Raw genomic sequence first — 16,224 nt, 5'->3', positions numbered from 1 at the left:
ATTGTACCAGAGTTAGCTTGAAGCTAACTTACATCTGCAGTCACTTGGCAGGTCACGAGTAAAAACATCTCATTGGTAGTCCCACTAGATTCATTTCTTGGTCTGCAACTGGGGCTAGCTTCAAGATAATTCAGACAGTCAATTGAATTTGAATTTATTTTATATTAACAGGGACAATGCAATTTAAATTTACAATACAAAACATGAAACTTATTTGGTCAATTGTAACTGGACTTGCCCTTTGTAGCACCTTTCTAGTCTGCTAGACTACTCAAAGCACTTTTTACACTTCATGTCACATCTATCCATTTACACCACATTCACACTATGTTCACACATCCATCAGTATTAACTATTCCCATTCATACTTGTGCTGTAAGGATTAACTAGTTCATTAATTAAGGTCAGAAATTTCAAGTGTTGACAACAGGAACGCAAGGAATACAAGGGAGAAATCCTTCCTGCATATTATCCCATATGCTCGTTTATAAAGCATCTCCAGATAACACTTGTTAGGAATTGTCGCGATACAAATGTTGATTGATTGATTGATATGTCCCAGGTTTTCAGTCGTCCTACAGTACATACAAGTTATATTAAAACGTGCAAACACAAACAGTTGTACAGACTGGAAGTAGCACTGTTGCGACCATCTTCAGTGAGGAAAATGTTGGTGACATCCAACCTAAAAGGGCTGCTCAAAATCCACAGTCCTGTTTCTGTTAAAAATAGTTCTATGGATTAAGTTTAGTTTATGCAAATCTTCAACAGTCTTCATTTAGTAAACTTCTTAGGGATAGCCAGTTGGAGGGCCAGTTCCAGAAACCACTAACTGTTTTAAGTATACAATGGACCTACAACTGTTGAATTAGAAAGACTTGGAAAACTGTGAATCATTCCTTGAACTTTTTAAATCTCTCACTTTTGGTTATCTGTTGGACTATCTAGGAATTTCATGGTTTGATAATGTAAGTTTGTAATCATGGGTTAGAGTGACGTATTTTGTTATCATTACTTATCAAATGTAAGTTTGATATTTTCACTTCATGTCAGCTTCATTCATTCATTCATTGCAGAAGACAAGGACAATTTTTGTTGCAACAAATCCCAGTGGGACAGTAGCACAAGGTGTCATCGTGTCAGTATTCAATTGAAGACACAGACTTGCATCACTGTGTGACAGCATTCCTGACCTATGCTCCACCACAGCTGGAGCTAATCGTTTCCTTCCCTTCACTGTGGTTTACAGGCAGGGAGTTAACCTTGGGGTCAACATAAATGTGGTTTCTGGTTTGAATATACATACAGTCAGTCCCTGAAACAAACTCTGGAATTTTCTTATTCACAAATATATACATACGGCTATCTGGAATATCTGCAGGCTGCCTTGTTGTCTTTATGTCATTTATGTTTTGAAAAATAACATAATGAATAATCCATATCAGTTAAGGATCTATACTTAAAGAACACATGTTTGAAGAAAGAGTGTTCCTGGATAGGTGTTCATTTTTTACCTTGAATCTTCTGTGCTTATGTCAGTGGATGGTTAAGTGGAATATCAAATATTCAAGCACTGATTATTAATTAACCATTTTATGATATTTATCAAGCAGAGGTATAATATTTGTCGGTAGTATCATCTCAAATTTGAGATTTATTTAATTGAATTTGTTACATTCATGTGTTTTGTCTGATCTAATGCTTTGACTATTTGTTCTTATTTGAGTTGAGCTCCACAACACACTCCTAAATCAGATAACAGTCGTGTATAATCTGTAAGATTCACATTACTCAAAGTTTTCACAAGCTCTGACTGTCGGCTAAATGTTACTACATTTCCAGTCCACTATTTTCTCATTTCCAAGTCAGGTCACTGCTTCTTTTACATATTGTCATTGATGAATCATTTTGTCTTCAAGTGAGCTATATAGTAAGTGACAGCTTGGAAAGCAGCCACAAAAAAACTATTTTATTTTTTATTTTTTTGCATCAAACTACTTCCTCAGAAATGTTACCCTTTTTTGAAAACAAAGACATGAATGGATAATTAATCTCCCCATACAAACATTGTGAAGATGAACACATATGGGGCCATTTTTAATTTGTTTTGAAAGTTTTCAGCTTGCCATACTTTTGTTGCTGTAAAACTGTGTGTGCTCAACCTAGCAACAAAGGTTTAACAGACTTGTTAAAAAATGCAAGTTTGCAGATTTGGGGTTTTGGCCTACTTATGAATGTTGTTTCTTTGCCCACTAGTTTGATTTCAGCTACGGACAAACAGGGAGATGTACAAAGAGCAAAATATAACAAATGATAATGCAGACTTAAAGTAGCAATGCCAATCATTTTGTAGAATTCTGACTGTTATTTGTTATTAAAACTATAATGTAGAGTATGACTGATAATAACAAAAAAGTATGCAGGTCTACAGCAGCAGGTGGTCCACAGCAAAGATCCATATGAACCTGCAAGACAGGGAAGCACAAACACTTTGGAGAAGATTCAAAGTTACTAACATGCAGATAGAGAGCAAAAGGGGAGAGATGGGGGCTTGGTGTATTGGAAACCTTAAGCAGCATAACTATGAGATGGTACCATGGCTGCTACTAGAAGTAATGTATCTAATTTGGCTATTTAAGTTTAATTACTGTTAAATGACATCCTAGTCGGTCACTTCCATAGGATAATAGTGAAATTAAAAGAGTCAGCTGATTTTCTCTGATTTGATTTATTATTAAGTTACACTCAACAAGTAGGGATGAAGAGTGTTAACAATGGCTGTTTAAATCTTTCAAGAATGTGAACTTAATGCAGAAAATTAAAGGTGTGTTTTATTTCAATAGATAATTTAACACGTTTTCTTTGTTTTATTTCACACATATCAAGACACCTCCACCATATTATGGTACAAACAAACAGGAGAATACAGGACAATGAGAATGAGAGATAGTCAATTAACCTGGTTGAGTTTTGAATTTTATATATTTTTTTTAATTAACAGTCTATGTTTTATTATGGACATAAAATTGAATTTCAATTAAAGAAAAGTTACAAAAAATATGAGTCTTTCTTGTAAATTATAGTTCCTTAAAGGAAGAAACTCAAAATTGGAATCTACAGCTCAGGCCTAAAGAAAAAAAAATCGGAATCGGCTAAAGAAATTGCATTTAATGCACCTCTGATGAAATGTTTGAGGATTTTTAAGACACTTACTATAAGGAAGAACATCTTTAAACTGTTTTGAAATATACATTTATTTCTCTTTTCGCACTACTTCATACTACAGCAATTGGACTTGGTGTTAATCAATTCTCTCTCTGTATCTATCTCCATTTACTGTGTTTCCCTCAAGCCAGCAGCACTTGTCAGTGTCTCTCTGTGTGTAAAAGGCGGGTCCTCCCCCCTGTCCGTCAACCCTGTAGGAGGGCACTAAGCCCTGAGACCCAACAGAAGCCCCCCTACCACCAGCACCCCTGGTCATCACCCCACCCTCTACATAGCTTCTAACACCCAAACACACCCCATCAGCCCACTCCCATAGCTCTCCTCCCCTCTCCTTTCACCGCTCCCCCTCCTCCCGAATGCAAAACATTGAGTGTGCATACCTAGGCTGCTAATTCCAACCTGCCACTCCAATCAAAGGATCACATCGGTTGTAGTTTTTCCCTCTTTCTTTTAGCTGAGGAACAATATGTGGTTGATAGGAGCAGGGACAAGGTTGTGTGTGTTTCTTTGTGTGTGAGCTGCTATTTACCAGCGAGGAGAATCTGTATATTTGTGTGGATGACATTCAAGTACATAACTACTATAATTCTGTTTTAAAATGAGAAAAATCACATTTTTATTTTGCATATATATTTTTTGTATACTTTAAAAAATAAAACCATTCTATCTTTTATTGGTTTTTGTTAGTACGGTCTACCTGACATATGAATGATAGGGTCCATTTTGCTCTCTTTCTCTCCCTCTACAGCTCCTTTGTAACAGGCACTGCATGCTGTGAGAACCTCTCTCCTCTCCGCATCTGGGATGTTGAACGGTAAGCCAACAAGCAGCTCTGAAATTGTAACACATGCACATAAAAACATTCCCTGTACATCAGCCTGCATGCTTTTGCAAGCCTCCACAAATGCACTTAAAATCGACGTGTTGTTCTTCAAATAACACCTCGTCCTGCCCTCTTGTTCTGTCATGAAGAGCGTTTATCACAAGGATCATCGTCCTCCTCCTGTTAGAATTCTCTCTGTATAAATAAACTGGAGCCTCTAGTGCATAATGGATTCATCCCACTTGAATGAAGTTATGGATCGAAATTCCACCACCAAAGTTCTCTTAATTCCTCATTTGCCAGGTGAATGTCCCTACAGAGTTTGTGTTGATGTGAATTTTCTTCTAAAACAGCTGAAACGGCCCTTTATGGATGCCACAAAAAGAGCCAGGTTCAGGGCTGCAAACACCATGAAACACACAAGTGTTGTTGGGGAAGAGTTCAAATCAAGGGGTCTGTGAAAATTCCTGTTTCTGAAAGGCTGGGCTTAAACATGATACATTCACGCCGAGGTTGCTGTAATTCCCAGCTTTACCTGGGCCAATTAAAAGGGGCCAACACAGGAGGCTGCTTCCTGCTTCAAAATGGTTGGGAAATCTGAGGAGGGGAGAAGATAGGATACACACAGGAAGAGTGAGGGAAGAGATGGGTGGGCAGGTTATACTGGAAGTTGCAGGTGGGGACGGAATTTGACATGGTTATAAGGTTTAGCAGTCCTATATAAAGCATGCCTCCTCTGTAGTCCAGGTGATTTGTTTTTCCCACTGGCTGGATGTGAAAGGCTGCTGCATTTGCTCAACAAGGAAACATTAAAAAAAAAAAAAGTCTCTGCAAGCTGACATTAACCACGTTTACATCGAAAGATTCCAGCTACTGGTGTTATTTAGTTTTTTCAGCAGTGTAATAGCTGCTCCTCAGCCATAAATAATGCAAATACACCTGGACTCCCTTTTTATTTAGAGTGCAGGGAAAAATCTCAGTTCTCTCACAGCCATTGCTGTGCTTTGTCAGCTGGATAATCCTTAAACAGCTGGTGCCCAAAATCAACTCAAACTGGGAATTTTATTACTAACAACAAACTTCATAATATAACTATAAGTGTACTTGGCTAAATTCTAGTTGACTTGTACGATATAGATGTGAAGAGGAGAACAGTGTGATGCAGGCAGAGGAGCACTATGGATTTAGTCGCACCCTGATGGGGTGGCTGGGCGTCGGGCGGTGGATGGGACAACACAGTCCGACGGTGGAGGCTGGTCGTCAGGGACAAGTATGCACAGCATTTTTTCTAAATGCTTTGCTTTTGGGAATAAGAAGAATATGAAACATGACTGCCCCTTTAAGTAGATGGTTGCTGTCATTGGTCAAGGGGACTTGAATAGACTTGGTTGAAACTCTGAACATTTGTGGTTTAGCTGATTAAACCACCATCCAACTGACTGCACTGGTTTAAAAAAAAAAAGAAGCAGTTTCTTGTTTAAATTCAGAGTCCAGTGCACAATGTCTCTTTGATTAAAGATCCAGCTGAGTCAAGGTATCATGAACTAATCAGTGTTACACCTTCAGCACCAAACAACCAGCCAGCAAAACAGTTTCTGCCACTGCTAGATCGTGGGAAAGAGACTATAACACCAGCAGTCACTCCCCCTCACCGTGGAAAATAGTGGTACTGTTAACCGGTATCACTGGTGGTTCAATTTTTTGTTATTGTTAGTTTTTGTCAAATCAGACCACGACAGTCCAGTTATTTTTGGCAGGCTGATTTACGAGTAGTTAGTACTTGCTGAGAGGAAATCAACTTGAACATGATTGGAATACCATATTGTAAAGATTGCAGTATTACATTACTGCCACTTACATTTAATTCTGCTGTAATAATATATATTGCCGGTCATCATCACAGAATTCTTTGGATGAATTCAAATCTGACATTTTTCTCACAATGTGAAGGCTGCCTGTGATTATCCTAACCTTGTTTTGTTTTTATGGTGTGCACCAATATGCTGATGGCAGATTAGACACTTGTTACACCTATAGGAGTAGGGGTCATAGTGCTCAGGCTCTCATTGAGCTCTTGTGCCTTTGATTGTAATTTCACTTTCTCTTTTTCCTATCATTGCAATCAAGTTTGTGCCTTTTTCAACTCTGTGGCACAAAGAGGTTTTCTAATCAGTCATATAGAGAGAGATCCCACACAAGTGGCGCCATTGGAGCAGCACCCCAACTCTTCACACTGTCTCCGCTCATAGCTAAACACAGAGCGGGGAAAAAAGCATCAAAGAGAAAGGACTCCCCTGACCATCGCTCCCAAACTCCCAAGATTCCCCCCTGTTTCCTTCAGAAAGGGAGCCCTCCTTCTTTTACAATTAAACGGCCAGGCTAGGATTCCTGACATTCCTGGAAGTGAAAGAGTCGAGTGAAATGTCTGCACCGGGTTTGGAAGTTCTGTTGTACAAATTGCTGCAGTATTGTCTTTGCAGTGCGCGTGTGTATGTGACGTTTTGAGGGTGGTCATTGTTGATGGGTCCCTCCCAGCAGCCCTGAGCCCCTCCTCTTCACTGTCTCTGGCATTCCTGCTGCAGCAATCTCAGAGGTGCAGAGTAAATTGGGTGGATGTGCAGCAGGTTGCATGGCTCCCCTCTGTTTGTTTTAGTGAATAAAAACCTCAGCAGGGCGTCTTTTCTCTACCTGTCTGGCAGCTTTTGACGAAAGGGCCTGTTTCCCTGCGCGTCCCCAGGCTCCTGTTTGGAGCTCAGACTTAACTTTACAAGAGCCTTTAACATCTTTTGTCACACAAAAAAAACACACACACACTACTTTTCTTCCCATCACTAAAGGATAATACCCTTAGCCTCTTCTTGTTTTTTTTTCTTCAACAATGTCAATTCATTAATGATTCTTTTCACGATGTGTGTGTGTGTGGCCCCTAAAGCCAACCTGACTCCTGCAGTGAGACCAGACAGGCTGAAATCAGGACTTAGACCCAGTATGTCACACAGCCAGTAGCCCCTTCATAACAATCACTAAGTCTGCCCCCGCTGGGCCAACAGTCTACTCAACTCACAAAGTAGCTGCAGCTCAAACTGCTTTCTTCCCAAGCTGTAAAATTATTTCTCACAAAACGATGATTTCCATTTCAATTGTTGTCATTTGAATTTCAATTTGTACATCAGGCTTTAAGAACCAATTCCCATTATGGTCAGGATACAGGTTACGGGGTCTATTTATGTAGGTTTGGCCAGCTTGGGTTTTTGTTATGATTATATTGACAGTCAATCGAATTTATCAAGTAGTACAATTTCTCTCTGCTATATTGTGCTTTAAATTTGTTCACGTTTCATGTATCCTTTCCTCACTGCCAGACTTTGTGTTAAGTTTCTAAATTTGTCATTTAGGCATTATTTAGGAAGACTCGATTCTTCGTAGGTCAGTCCGGGTCCTCACCCAGGTGACCACAGTGACTTTCTGATCTCCAGAAGCCCCGCACCTCCAACTCCAGTCTTCTGATACTACTCCATTCACAGGATCCATGTCACAATTTGCATCCACTTCATGCAAAGGTTTCTGTTTTAGCTGTGATCAGCAATGACATGTCCATACAAATACAAACTGATGAATGAGAAGTGCTCAGAATGTTGAAGTGTTAAGGAGTGTTTAAGTTGGATAAATGCATGTGATGCAGATGTTGTTAAATCAATGAGTAACTATGTTTAATAATCGTGATCTCAATATCTATCAAACTAATCGTGATTGTGATTTCCAGCCCTAATGTGACACAAGACAACCTTTTCCCATTTACTGATGTTTCTTTTGTACATCACTTACCACTGAAGGACCGACCCTGTATGATCTATGACTCAGTCAGTAAGCTATGTGTTAGAGCCTGCCATGTGACACTTTCCAGTCAGCCATGCTTGAGGCCAGTTTCAGGTATTCAACATGACGGACTCAGGGAAGCAATAGAAAGGATGGTCAGATTAGAACATTGTGCCGCTGCTCACTAACAGATACAGTCATTTTGACAGATTATATGCTTATGCCTCCATCCTGTAATCACATGCGGCCCCATAAAAGCCAGTGACCTACCAATTTGAAAAGTCCCTGCTGTTTTGCACTGTAGAGTAGCTCATCGCATGGTGCTATTACTGGCTTTAAGATCTGTTCACAGATGTCAAGACCATTTTATGGAAACCTTGCTTTAAATTTCCTCTCACATTTGGTAGTTTGAAACTGTTTTGAGTGTTTGTTTTTCCGAGCAGCTTTGGATTTAATCCGTCTCATTGAAGGTTTTTTAGAAGGAAGAGCTATAAATTGATGATCTCGTTTGGTAAGAGCGCCGTTGCTGTGATGGAGACATCATTATTTAGTTATGAATGAACAGGCTCGTATCCCTTTGGCATGAATGAGTTTCTTTTTGTGTGGCATGTGCTAAGCTCCTTGGTTTTCGTGGTAAGAGGAAAACGAGGGGTCACTACCCCACACAGACACAAACTCGGCCTCATCACAGACTCCCCATTGGCCTGGGCTTAGTCATGAGACCCTGGCAATGAGAAAGCTTTCACCCAATAAGGCGCCCTGTTGGGAAAGTCCTGGTCCAATAAGAAGGCACCCTGGGGTAAGACTGGGGGATTACCAGCCTGAGCCTGCGGATTGAGCTCCAGGGCAAGGGAGGGGGGCACGAGTGGAAGCACAGGGCTGCTCGGTCGCCAAGGCCAGCAGCCTCTTTTAAATGGTTGCTACGGGGCAGGTATCAAACGTGCGAGAGTCGCACACAGTCACGGTCATGGAGGGTATTAAATGGCAACAAAGAGACAGTTATTCTGCAATAATCCGCCCCGCTGAGTGCAAGTTATTCTTCAATAATCAAGAGGCAAGGAGCAAGCGGGACAGAGCTGTGATCACAAGAGCATGGTGCTGCTCAGAGCTTGCCTTGCTCTCTCACACACACACACACACACACACACACACACACACACACACACACACACACACACACACACACACACACACACACACAGGTCAAACCAAACCAACCCAGACACTTTATTTATCAGTTGTCCTTACACACAAATGATGTGGGTCCCTAGTCCAACATACAGCCTTGTTCTGTGGCACACTGACAATACTCTGTTGAACACGGTCCTGTTAAAGATGGAATATAAATTATTTTATCAATATACTAATAATAATCTTCACAGAATGACAATGATAATAATTCCTTAAATCATTTATCCCACTTTATCAGGGTATGGCATTTACCTTGCTAAATGTGTGCACGCTCTGTTGAGGCTTCAAGAAAAAAGCTTTGGATTTAGAGGAGTCTGTCCAGAGCCAAAGAAGAATGTAATGAAGTCTAAATCCAAACTATACGTTTGTGACCCTAGATAAGATAAGATGTGCCAGGTTTTTATTGAACACTAAAGTCTAAGGATGTCAATGGATGGATGGATGATAAGATGGAAGCCAACGTGTTTTCAGTGGTTGTTGTTGAACTGACTTATGACAGATTTATATATTTTTTTCATCATTTGTTCATGAGTATTTCTAAATCGAATTTCTTTTTTAAAAGTTGTCATAAGTTTTTTGTTTTTTTTTACTCCATCCTATATTTTAATAATATTGCTCAAGTGAGATGTTACATGTTCAAGCCCCTTTTCATTCCTTCTCCCTTCATACTGCTCCTCTCCCCCAGGTCGGAGTGTGTGTGCAGTCTGGGCTCACAGTTTCGTCGCGGGGCTGGTGTGTTGGATATGGTCTTTGAGTCTCCCTTCCAGCTCTTCACCTGTGGATATGATACCTACATCCGGCTGTGGGACCTCCGACTCAACCCACGGTACACAACCATTTCTCTTTGTTGTCAGATTCAATGTGAGCAGGTAACAAAGCAGTCGATGCTCCTCAGAATTTAATCTTGACACAAGTGAAAGGCTTCACATTATTTACTAAAAGTAAAATAGTTATTTTAACCAATATTTACCTTTGTAGGCTACAGTATATGTCAGTGAATGTGGGATGTGTTTGTTTAACAGTGACACCTACAGTGCATCTCTGTACATGTCATGCCTACTAGCAGAATATGCAATAACCAAAGGTTTCAATGAGGGAAACTGAAGTCAGTAATTTTTTTTAGGAATTTGGTCTCCTTGCAAGTTGAAGGTAATTTCTTGTTTGTTTTCGTTTGAGCCTTTCCTGATCTTTATTCTTAAATCAAATGGAGTAAAGTAGAAAATAAATAAATAAGCCAAAAAGGGTACATTTTTAAAGAATATACAGCCAACAGTATTTTATGTTTGCTTTTGAAATGTTCTTTGGGATAGAGATGTAAGCTGAAACACTGATTTAAAAGCATTTCAAAAAGAGTGCATATATCATGTGGATTTATCATTTGTAATCACTGAGAGCATTTTTTATTTAAGCACAGTAATTACTAAAACCATGCAGGTAGTTGAACGTATAGTTGAAGAGGAGGAGCTTAAAGCATGTAAAAGTACCATCGATGTTCAAGTCAAGGTCATTATGTCAATGGACAAATAAGCAATAAAGACAGTTCAGCAGTTTTTTTTAAAGAGGAAGCCATGGTAATTGCTGAACTGTCTGTTGACGTGTAGCACAATAAATCATCCTCTGTAAACCCTGCCCACCAGAAAGGAAGAATTTGACATTATAGTATGCAACCAAGGGCTACAACAACAACAAAAAGTGAGAATTGAGCTGAGACATTAGATACTGTAAGACCACCAGAGACAAAAACAGGTTCTTTGACAGATTCAGTATTTTTATATTTTGTTTCTACATTTAGATTAGTAATGATTTGACAAGTAAGTATCATTACCAAATGGAAGGATGTCCAGCCCTAATGAAAGTATGTATGATTGCTATAAATTATTTCTAATTATTTTAACTGGCATAAATCCCACAATGCAAAGTATAAATCCAAATCGTGTCTCAAGTCCATCCATTTGATAGGATTGGATTGTCTGTCATTGATCAAAATCTTGACATAACCCCATATACCTGCACACATTAGTGTACCAAGTTTATTGGATTTTTTTCAATCAAAGTTTTCCTTCTTATGTCCTCTCTCTCAGGACAGACAAGCAAGGAAATCATCTTTAGACCATGGATTAATTAGTATTTCAAGCCTTCTATTTTATATTCTTCTGTTAGGCACGGAGAGATTCAGAAGCCCGCTGTGGTGTTCATTTGAATGCAGCAGCTCCTTACCTCAGTACATGCCTGCAGGGTCCCTAACATGTTTGGAGCGGGCAGCCTTTATGTTGGGGTTAAAGGGGTTTCAGGCTGTATTTCAGGGAGATCAGTCAAGTAAGACAAATCAGATCTGATTGGCAGATCGCTCGGGGGATTCTGAATTGGGTTGGGTTGGGGTGAAGGTGGCAGAGGGGGGTCCCTCTTTAGACATCAATAATTCATACGGTCAAACCTGACTGGCCTCAAAAGGCTCCCAGGGTCATCCAGGAGGTTCAGGTTGTCTGGAACTTGAGGCTTACTTATCGTAAAAGGATGAATGTATTGTGTTAGACAATAAAATACAAATGCAGATTCTGTATGGTCCAGTGGTGCTTGACAGATCTGCTGAATTGTCTGGTTTTCTGGGTTCTTGATATAGTCATCTCCTCGAGAGGAAAAAATAACCAACAGTCTAATAGAATTCGTCTTGTGAAAGTGGTGTCAATATATCAATAATAAATCTATTTTCTTGTAGGAGAGTACATTTTATGAATATTTTAGAAACTGTTACGTATAAACTGACCAGCCATGATTGTCGATCCCCGGTCCTGCTTTAAATACCTGACTGTGCTTCATCACACAATAGAAACACAGACATGCTGCATGGGTCAGTTTCCCTCACTGATTTCCAACATTTGTCTGGTAAATGGCATTAGAAATATATTTTTTCCCGCAGCATTTATCATTCCCCCATTCATTTGAAAAGAAAAAGATGTTAATAAAATAACCGATATATTGACGCTGTTTTCATTTTTTTCAATCAGAACTTTAATATGTGAAACACTGCTCAGACATTTAAATGTGTTTAACTGATGATATAACATCCCCTCCTCCAAAATACTGATGTTTGTCTCAATGAGTTATTCTAACGATACCTTAAGTTCTTCTCTGAAGAGTTTGGATTCATACTATATGATTTCATTTTTGGGTGTACAACTTGGAACTGCTTTATTAACCTATTTGACTTTTTTTTTAACTTATAGTCCATTTATATCTCTTTATTCAGTTTGAGTTTTTACACAATTCTGATACTTTTGGTTGAAATACAAATGAAGTGGGTGAAAATTGGGATTCATGAACTCCTAATGTAGAATTGCTGGAATTAGAGTAGGCATTCATATGTATTTTTTATTGCTTGTGTGCGTGTGTGCTTGAGAGAAAGGGTGTGAGAGAGAGAGGACCTCCAGACATCTCTGCTGCCCTGTTGTCTGCCCCTGGTGTCTCTCCATCACTTATTGATGAGGTTGCACTAATGGAGGATCGATGTCTATTGGCAGAAAATACTTATTCCCAAAATACTGCTCCTCTCTTAACCACAGCCACCACCACCACCCTTCTCTCATCCTCCTGCTGCACCCACCCTTACACACACACACACACACACACACACACACACACACACACACACACACACACACAGGAACCCACATTCACCTTCTTGTTTACTACAGTATTGGGTTTCACCTTTGTCACCAAACCTAAAACAACAAATACACAGATGTGTTTTCTCACCTGTATTGTTGCAGGTCAGAATGTTTTTAAATGTGTTATTATGATTCTATGGATCTTTGTTTTTCAGCTTGAAGACTCTTCATTCATCATTTTTTACACTTGTATAATCTTGTCGATGTATTGATACATTTAGATTCAGTTTATGAATCTGGACACCTTTATAAGTGATTGGAGTAATGAAACCTTTCTGTAGAAGAAAAAAAAGAATATCCTGCCCATCTCAACCTGTGTTTACTCTCCCATCCTTCCTAACAGGAAGTGTGTGATGGAGTGGGAGGAGCCTCATGACAGCGCTCTTTACTGCATCCAGACAGACGGAAATCACATGATAGCCAGCGGCTCCTCATACTATGGCGTTGTACGATTTTGGGACAAACGGAAGACTGAATGCCTGCAGGTGTGTGCTATGATCCCTCAGGATGAATTACATCACTGTGTGTACATTTTTTCCAGATATGAAACAATGCACTTAAAGCTCTTAAAATGTATTTTCCTGTTTTGTTTGTGATGCAGTTCTTCCAGCTGAGCTCAGACCCGGTGAGCAGCCCTGTGTACTGCCTGAGGTTCAGCAGCTCTCATCTGTACGCAGCCCTGGCCACCTCCCTACATTCAATGGACTTTAGACAGAACCACATCCACATTAGATGATACACACACAAAAACGCTGTTCAAATGAATTTGTGCAATAAAGCTGTCTATTTTCACAATACATTATTAGCACTCATTGTGTACTTCATTCCACTTTGAAATTGAAATGAAGTTGAGAAGTTAATTTACAAAACTTAAACAACAGCTCTTACACTTCTTTACACTTCCAAAAACAAGATCAGGAGAGTTTTTGTTGTCCAGAAGTGATGCTGTGTATTCTACGTATTGTCCTGAAACAGCACTGATGATAAAAAATATTTTTTATTTTTTAAAGTCATTATAAATAAAAAAATGTCAAATTATTTATTCTTTTTGTATAATATACATTCTTATGAAGCATTTTAGAGATGTTTGTGTGTGTGTGTGTGTGTGTGTGTGTGTGTGTTGATTCATTTTCTAGCTATGAAAGTGTTTCGTTTCCATTGTGAAAATCAGTGTTTGACTGAAGCGTATTTATCTGGGATAATGATGATTGTGGACAGAGACAAACTGTAATCCCCTGTGAAGATAAACTAGAACACAGAACAAATTGTTTCACGTGAGAAGCATGCTCGAGCCTGCCAGTGAAGGGTTAATCTGATAGCTTGAGGCATTGTGAGCACAATTACTCAACACCTTAAAAATCATGAGCATGAGTTGCTGTTGAGCCAGTGAATATGGCCCAGTGAAGAAAACACAAGTAGGCCTTCTCTCTCCCCAACACTTTGGAGTGGCTGCCATGATCCAGCTGAAGCCTTTGAAGGGATTAAGGAACATTAGCTTCTTGACAAACCTCATCTCTCTCATCCCTTTGGAAACACACTGTTTGGGTTTACATGTGTTTGACCCTTGCACCTGACATCACACACCGGAGGGGATTGGAGTGTTTGACCTCCCATTAAATCCACTCTGTACAATGTGAGGATCCACTTGATGGATAGATCAAACCTCCAAGATCTCACGTGTGGATTAGAACATCACACATACATTGCACCTTGTGGTTAAGACACACAAAGACAACAGCTGTATTCTGTATCAGAAGGTTTTAAGTGTTCATGGGTTGGTGTTCACCATTTTTGCCTCTACATAAGACTCAAACATCTACTGAGGGAAATGGTTGTCTCTATAGCTGCGAGCAAACAGCTCTGTAAACAGCTCTAACAGAAATCAAATGCCTATAGAGTGTGAACCAGAACTTGTTGGCAAAGAAGCCTTTTTCACTACACATTGTGCCACAGATACTAATTGCATCAACGTTTAATCCTAAACTTTTGATAATCTGTGTGATCATCTGACCTATTGGACTTGTCTTTAGCGATGGTGCTGCATCCAACCCCTCAGAAATTGTTAAAAAAACAAAAACATAACTGATATACGAGATGGAAGATATTATAACACATAAGAGTGAAGTTGTTATGATCTGGAATGACACTTAAAGTTGTAGTGTGTGTGCGACACTTACAGCAATGCAACATTTAAATGACCCAGGCTGTCCAATGTGAGGCTCAGCAGTGACCCTTCCTTGTTGGACCATTAATGGCATATATTAGATCATAAGCTCTCCATTAGCTAATATGCCGGGGCCACTTAAAAGGAGTGGCCAAGGTGCGTACAGACATTGCACACCCATGCAGGAGATGTGACCCCCGGGGACTCCTGACAGTTGAATTAATCATAGAGGCCGGGGATCAGGGCAGTCTCCACGGCAACACACTTGACATCAGATGTTCTGGGTGTAATATTTGGTTCAAACACAATCGGAGGGAAGTTCTTCAACCAAGGCTTTTCATTCTGACACATACATTTTGATAAACAACTACCGTATGCTCTTGACCTTTTAGCCGACTGTCTAATGAGGCCTGCAGCTAACAGTATTTACAGCAGCAAACTGTAGGAGTATGACCAAGATTGTACATAGAGCGTTAAAAGTAAAGCTATGTACTTGTGACTACGATGCATTCTGATGAATATGAACCATACACTGTGGAGGCTAAAAACACTGTGGAGGCAATGTACTGTGTCCATGCAGGAGACCTCGTCTTCTCGTACAATTTTAGAAATGGATGGTAGGAATAAGCCTTAGCCATTTAGGCCAACATAAAAAGAGAGGTAACACAACCAAAGAGGTTTAAAAAAATAGAAGGGTCTAAAGTCTTTACATCTCTGTAAACTCAAAGATGATGAAAATCTACTTTCTCAATATCCACTACAACATACCATATCACACTAATAAGTAGACCAAAAATGGTTACGTTTTATTTTGTATAGGGGTGCCAAGTAAAAACAAATGAGTAAAGTGATGAGTAAACATGCCATTGTTTGCTTCTGGAAGAGGAGCTGGATTTGGTCAATAATACTTAGTGGTGCTTGACCGAAAATCATTATTAACAACAGCTCTGTAATAACATCAATTACCCAACCCACTGACTCTTTCACTTCTGAGGAGGTCTTTTTAAAATCAGAAGCACATCACCTCATCTTAGCCATGTGAAATACTGAAATAGATTAACTCCCTGTATCATCATCATCACTAATTAAACCGGTTTCATATTTCCATTTTTACTTCTCGCAGTAATGTATTTGCTTTTAAATACAAATTACTTTAGATAAATGTTTGGGTTCAGAATCAGTCAGTTGATAAAGGGGCCTTGAAGTGAGCAATGTGTTTCCTGTCTGTACATGTCTTACCTCCTCTGTAGTGTCACTCGGGGTTTAGGAGCTTAAACCACTGAAAGGGTAAAAAAGCTTTTGCCTTGCCATCTCATCCCTGATACCCATGTCTTCAGTGA

At 39.6% G+C, this 16,224-nt stretch overlaps 1 protein-coding gene across 1 annotated transcript in view; it reads left to right on the top strand.

Moving 5' to 3' along the window:
- The window catches only part of fbxw4 (F-box and WD repeat domain containing 4), a 30,417-nt gene extending 16,900 nt beyond the window's left edge, over window positions 1-13,517 (top strand). Inside the window, exons 6-9 of the mRNA XM_020638247.3 lie at window positions 3,974-4,039; window positions 9,741-9,881; window positions 13,064-13,205; window positions 13,322-13,517. Of these exons, the coding sequence (XP_020493903.2) occupies window positions 3,974-4,039; window positions 9,741-9,881; window positions 13,064-13,205; window positions 13,322-13,456 (484 nt within the window). The 3' untranslated portion in view covers window positions 13,457-13,517. The remainder of the gene's footprint in view (window positions 1-3,973; window positions 4,040-9,740; window positions 9,882-13,063; window positions 13,206-13,321) is intronic.
- The last annotated feature ends 2,707 nt before the right edge of the window (window positions 13,518-16,224 follow it).

The sequence above is a fragment of the Labrus bergylta genome, chromosome 10 (assembly GCF_963930695.1).
Source record: "Labrus bergylta chromosome 10, fLabBer1.1, whole genome shotgun sequence".
NCBI lineage: Eukaryota > Metazoa > Chordata > Actinopteri > Labriformes > Labridae > Labrus > Labrus bergylta.
This window is presented reverse-complemented; position numbering and strand designations above follow the sequence as displayed.